Below are 5,928 nucleotides of genomic sequence, written 5' to 3'. Positions count from 1 at the left end.
CAGGGCTATTCAACCCCCCTTCTAGCCGGCCCAACGGTCCTACACTTTCTTTTTATCCACATGTTAAAAAGAAAAGATTTTAATTTATAAAATTTCCTTTTTAACCAATCATGAAGGGACGAAAATTATTGGAGAAATTTTTTAAATTTTCGGAAGTTTTAATTAATTAAAACTCTCCTTGTTTGTAGCTTTAATATGGCCGGCCATTATAATTGATGAGAAGAAAATTATTTTTAATTAAATAAATTTTCCTTTTCAATGGCAAAAGAATTAAGGAAGTTTTTATTAAATTTTCCTTATTTGCCAAGACCACGGATTATAAAAGAGGGGGTAGAGGAGATTTCATGGCTAACGACTCTATTCTATTTTCTCCCTCTTTTCTTCCTTGGTGTGGCCGGCCCTTCTCCTTTTCTCTCTTCCTCTTGTGTGGCCGAAATCCTTTATCTCTTGGAGCTTGGAGGAGGTGGCCGGATCTAGCTTGAGGAAGAAGGAGAGAAAGCTTGCATCCCTTGGAGCTTGGTTGGTGAAAAAAAAGTTCTTCATCCTTTAGAAGATATGCTTGGCCGAAACTTGAAGGAAGGAAGAAGAAGGTGCCTTGGTGGTTCTCCTCTCGGAAGATCGTTGCCCACACAACGTCCGGGATTAGAAGAGGAATACGGTAGAAGACCTAGATGTTTTTGTTTGCAAAAGAAAATGTATACTAGTATTTAATTTCCGCATCATACTAGTTTTATTTCTTTGTAAAAATATCAAATACAAGAGGCATGCGATTCTAGTATTTCGAATTAGTTTTCGATGTTGTGTTCTTTTATTTTTCTTTTCCTTGTGATTTGATTGTTCTTTTTGGTTGACCTAAAGCTATTTAAGGAAATTAAATATTAGCTTTCCTTAAAAGGCTTTGTCTAGGTGGTGGTGGTTGTTCCCATATCCAAGAAGGTCATGTGCCTCGCCATGCAGTCCTGGAAGCTAATTTTGAAAATTAATATTTAATGGAATTAATAACCTAGGTGATTTGGATCGAACGTGTTAAGTTTCGCAGGAGATCCAAGTCTAAACCTAAAAGAACAAATAAATTAAACTTTGGATCAAACGTATTAAGTTCCGCAGGCGATCCAAGTTTAATTTAAAAGAACACATGGTAGCTAGGAAAAGGTTCAGACCTTTGTATAAAATTTTTGTACAGTGGAACCATTAGGTTTTCCGAGTAGCAACCAACAATACCAGCATCTCAAAGACATCAATTAAACAACTTCTGCTTTTGCACACTGCTCTGAAAATGTCTGTTTAATGCCTGGAAGCTGCTCTGACAATAACTGCGCTAAAAATCTCTTCCTCTAAGTTATCGGTATTTCTTTTATTGTTCAAGTTACTTGTACTTAAATTAAATTGTATTTGTAACTTTTTGATTAATTAGTGATTGTCCAACGAAAGCACTCTTATGTGTATGCCTTGGAGTAGGAGTCGTCACAGGTTCCGAACCAAGTAAAACTTGGCGTTGTGTTAGCTTTGTTTACCTTTCTCTTCTATCTTTATTCAGCTACTTTTTACTCGATCGTATTTTAAACGAACATGAAAGCCACGAGCACTATTCACCCCCTTCTAGCGCAATGATCCTACACAAAGTTCCTTAACATTTTTTTATCTAAGTTGTAATCATCTATTGTGTGCTTCATTCATAGTAGTTGATTCATACATCCACCCATTGCAAAGCCTTTTTAACTTTAAATATGTGATTAGGATAACAATGATCTTCACAATTTGAAGGTTGTTCAATATAGACTTCTTCTTTTATGAACCCATCTAAGAATATGGACTTGATATTCATTTAATATGGCTTGAATCTCTTATGAGTTATATATTTTGTTTTCAAGAGGAGATACACCATAACACTAGTAGTATGCCTAGATAGATTTGGATGAATTGTTGGGTTACATGCAAACAAACTCAAGTCCAAAATCTATCTAGCTAGAGTGGATGAACATACAAGAAGGAGGCTAATGGATATCATGGAATTCCAAGAAGGATAAATGCTTTTTAGATACTTGGGAATTTCAGTAGCTTTAGCAAAGTTTAGAGCCTTAGACTATAACCCGCACCTAAATTCACTTATTAGAAGAATTAACTTCTAGCAAACAAATACATTCAGAAAAATCCAACTTATCATTTTAGTGCTTCGGGCGGAATGCTTGTAGCTCTTTGTTGATAATTAATATAATCACCCCTACTAGCTTCTCTATCAATCCCAACACATCTCAACTAGGATCTTGGGGAAGGGTTTCTATATACTTGGTAAATATCTTTTATGAAAATATGAGTATGAGTTCCCATGTAATTTGGGACAATCTAGGGCTATATTATGTTTAGACTAAAGCCTTAGAAGTGACTTAGTCAATGCTCTAGTTGACTAGAACTTGCTATTAATTGTCGAATGATACTTGAGCCAATTGGGTAGCCAACTCAAGATAAAGGGAAAGAGAACAAAAGATTGTAGTTCTCCTCTGCTCATGTACTAATAACTAGTTGATTGTCATAACAAAATAGTTAATTTGTTATGCAAATGACTAATGGTATCTTGAGTCGGCTAATGGATCGATTGAACAATTGCAATGAAACGATTAGCTATTATATTGGTGGATCAAAAGCTTTATTGGAAAGTAATCTACTGATGGTAGGTAAGAAGTCAATTGAAATAACTAAAAAAGTAGTTGTGCACCAAAGACCAATCAACTAATGACAATGAGCAATCAACTGATCCATAACATAATGGAAGAGTTTAGAGACAACTTTGGGGCTTGGGTGAAAGTTTTTAATATGGGTCATGTGAGCTACAACATATACATCAATTCACAACATTAATTGCCAAATTATCCACTCTCTCTACTCTCTCTCATCTCTTCTATAACCTCTCTTCTGTCCCCGAGGCTATAGTGCCACGATAGGATATTCAAGTTGTCACCTAGGCACCCACAGTTTGATCCCTAGCTATGACATATTTGTAAAAAAAATTCATCCAAATGGAGGATGCAATTAAAGGATGTTGGACTTTTGGGTTGGCCGCAATGTGCGCTTCTCAATTTACCCTGATAGCTGGTGGAAAATTTCCATGGAGTTGGGTCGGTCACCCTAGGGATAGTTAATGAGACTAACTGCGATTATTATTATTATTTTTCTGTAACCTCTCTTCTACTTTCAAGTGATTACTTGTAATAAGGCTTTATAAGATGCTTTTTCACCTCTAGAAGGTTTATGAGAAGAAGAAAGTTAGTAGAATTCATGGAGTGACTTGTCAAAAGGTCATAAACCATGAAGTAGGAGCCCAGAGGCTATTGAACCATGTAAATCCTTGAGTTTGTATCTTTATCTTTCGCACTTTTGCACTATTTTGATTTGTGTTTTAGTATTGTGTTTTCTTTTTGTCTATACTTGTGTTTACTATGAATTAACCTTCGTCTACGGTTTAAAGAAAGGTTATTCATTGCTTACTACGAATTAACCTTCGTCTACAATTTAAAGAAAGGTTATTCATCCCCACTCTAGATTTTCCTCTTGAATCCTAAATTTACCTTTTAGAATACTGGTCATCCATCACATTTAGTCTCAATAGAAATGTGAGTTACCCCTCAAAATCATTATATGTAAGTTATTTTTCTAAAGATAGAGTAACCTTGTACAAATTATCTCTTTTACTAGATAGGAAATGAGTGTGAAAGAGAAGTTATAGAGTAAACTAAAATCTGTCTGCAGAAGTGTCCCTTTATCTATGTCAGTTGTAGCATTGTCAATTGTTACCTTGTACACCTTGAGATGATTTCAATCATCTCAAGGTGTGATTTGAATCTTATCTTGTAAACACAAAGTCATACAACTATTTTGGTTGATTCAAATTCAAGTTACATAAATAATTGATTCAGGCAACTTTAGTAGACTAGTTAATCTACCATTCAATTGATTCAAGACAAGTGACACATTTTGTTCACCATGCAGCAACACGCCAATGCCAACAATCTATCACAAAGTTGACTCGATTATTTAACCGACTTGAAAACAATCCAATAGATTAAACTACTCAACCTCGAACTCTTTTGACTTTAGTTACAACATATATTTTTTTTGATCGAGTACAACCTAAGTAAAAAAACATGCGCATTTTCTCATGATCCCTTAAGACATGACCTCTCATTCTCTAGCTGTCCTAAGTGTGACAATTCTATCTTCTCTGGTTTACTTAAAATGTACGTTACAACAGTAAATATATTTGCTGCTGTCTACAAATAGATGCCAACACCCCACCAGCGCAGATCTAGCTCATCTCTTAATTTCCCACCATATTACAAGATCTCATTAGTAAAAGGGGATCGATCATCACTGAGAAGCTACCACTAGATCTGAGAAATCATCAAATTGGTACAGGTTGATAAGCTTCCTATTGATTGATAGAGAGAAAAATTAGTCATGAAAGATCATCAGGTTTTGGGTTCAGTATGCAAATGTGCCTGATTTTCCTACTTAGCAAGCTTTCTGTGAACCATATTTCCTTTTTTCATAATAGCTCTGATGAGCATATCCTGCTAAGAACAACATCACGATGCGGTGGTCACAAAAGCTGAATTCATTCAAGGTATCGTTTGTCTTAAAAGAAATAAAGATCGTTCTTCTTTCATAGATCTTACAATACTATGCAAACCCTAAATTTCATAGTCGAGTTGCTTATTTTTTCCGAGTAGATGTTATCGGATAAAATTTGTTGCGGTCAAAGCTCTTAACTTTGTTTCAAGAGCTTCGATAACTCCATGGAAGCTACTAAACTTGGAACTGACTACGTCCACGCGAACGCCAAATCTCTCCACGCCTTTGCAAGTCACCGGGCCGTGCGCACAAATCAGCATCCCCGGCCAGCGCCGGCGAACCTTCTCCCAATCCCACCCTAATGCGTCTAATCCTTTCATCAGGCCCTCCACCTCCGCCGTGCTCGTGAAGATTAGAGCGTCCACTTCCGCCTCCGACGCCACTAATCCTTTGGCGCAGAGCGGCCCCGCCCACAGAGTCTCGTACGCAGATGCCCTCTCAGGGACCCAACCGCGCGCCTCCAGAGCTCTCAGGAAATCTGGAACCACCGGCGGTTCTTCCAGATCGACGACGGTGGGGACAGGACAGAGCACTCTCCTGCCTGATCCGACCCCAATCGCCTTCACTAGGCCCTCCGGGGACGCGATCTCCGGCACCAGAACTCGGATCCGACTGGAGTTCCTGCAGAGTCGCGATAGGAGCCCTTCCTCGTGGAGGAGCTCGGCGTCCTTTCCTAGGGCAGCGATGGTGAAAGCCTCGCCCTCGTAGGAGAGCGGCACGAAACAATCCCGATCTGCGAGGGCGAGGGAGAAGGCGGCGATGCCAGTGCGAGAGGTGAAGGCGAGAACGGAGAAGGAATCTAGGGCTCCGTCGGAGAGGTAGAGGCTGAGGGAAGCGATCGTGCGACAGGTTGTATTCACGACGACAGTGGGAAGGTGCAGCGGCACGGCGCCGCGTAGCTCAAGGAGACGAGAGAGCCGCACAGCGTAAGTGAGCGGAGTGGTAAAGGCCACGAGTCGTCCGGAGAGTGGAGGATTCTGGAGGACCGACAGAAAGGGTCCTGCAGCCATCACCAGCGCCGACGTCGGTGCAGTAGCTGCCATTCCCATTTCTCCACTATTAGACACGGGAAGATGATAAATCTGTCGACAAATCGGATAAGGTTTAGGACAAAATATACGATGAGCAAAAATTTTAATAATCCGACAATTCGAATCGATTAATTCCAAATTTTTTTATTGATTTTCTTATTAAAGTAAAAAAAAAAAAAAAAAATAAAAAAAAAGAGGATAAATTCGTTATCTTAGCGACCTCTTTAATACCGATTCCACATATATGGAAGGAGGTCCATACAAGTACATA

General features: G+C 38.9%; 1 protein-coding gene across 1 annotated transcript; it reads right to left on the bottom strand.

The window, feature by feature from the left end:
- Window positions 1–4,591: 4,591 nt before the first annotated feature.
- LOC121982797 lies at window positions 4,592–5,728 on the bottom strand. Its single transcript, XM_042535861.1, has one exon. The coding sequence runs from the start codon at window positions 5,673–5,675 to the stop codon at window positions 4,728–4,730; it is 948 nt and encodes a 315-aa protein (XP_042391795.1). The 5' UTR covers window positions 5,676–5,728; the 3' UTR covers window positions 4,592–4,727.
- Between the last annotated feature and the right edge of the window lie 200 nt (window positions 5,729–5,928).

The sequence above is a fragment of the Zingiber officinale genome, chromosome 5A (genome assembly GCF_018446385.1).
Source record: "Zingiber officinale cultivar Zhangliang chromosome 5A, Zo_v1.1, whole genome shotgun sequence".
NCBI lineage: Eukaryota > Viridiplantae > Streptophyta > Magnoliopsida > Zingiberales > Zingiberaceae > Zingiber > Zingiber officinale.
The sequence above is the reverse complement of the archived record's forward strand: the minus strand, read 5'-3'. Positions and strand labels throughout refer to the sequence as shown.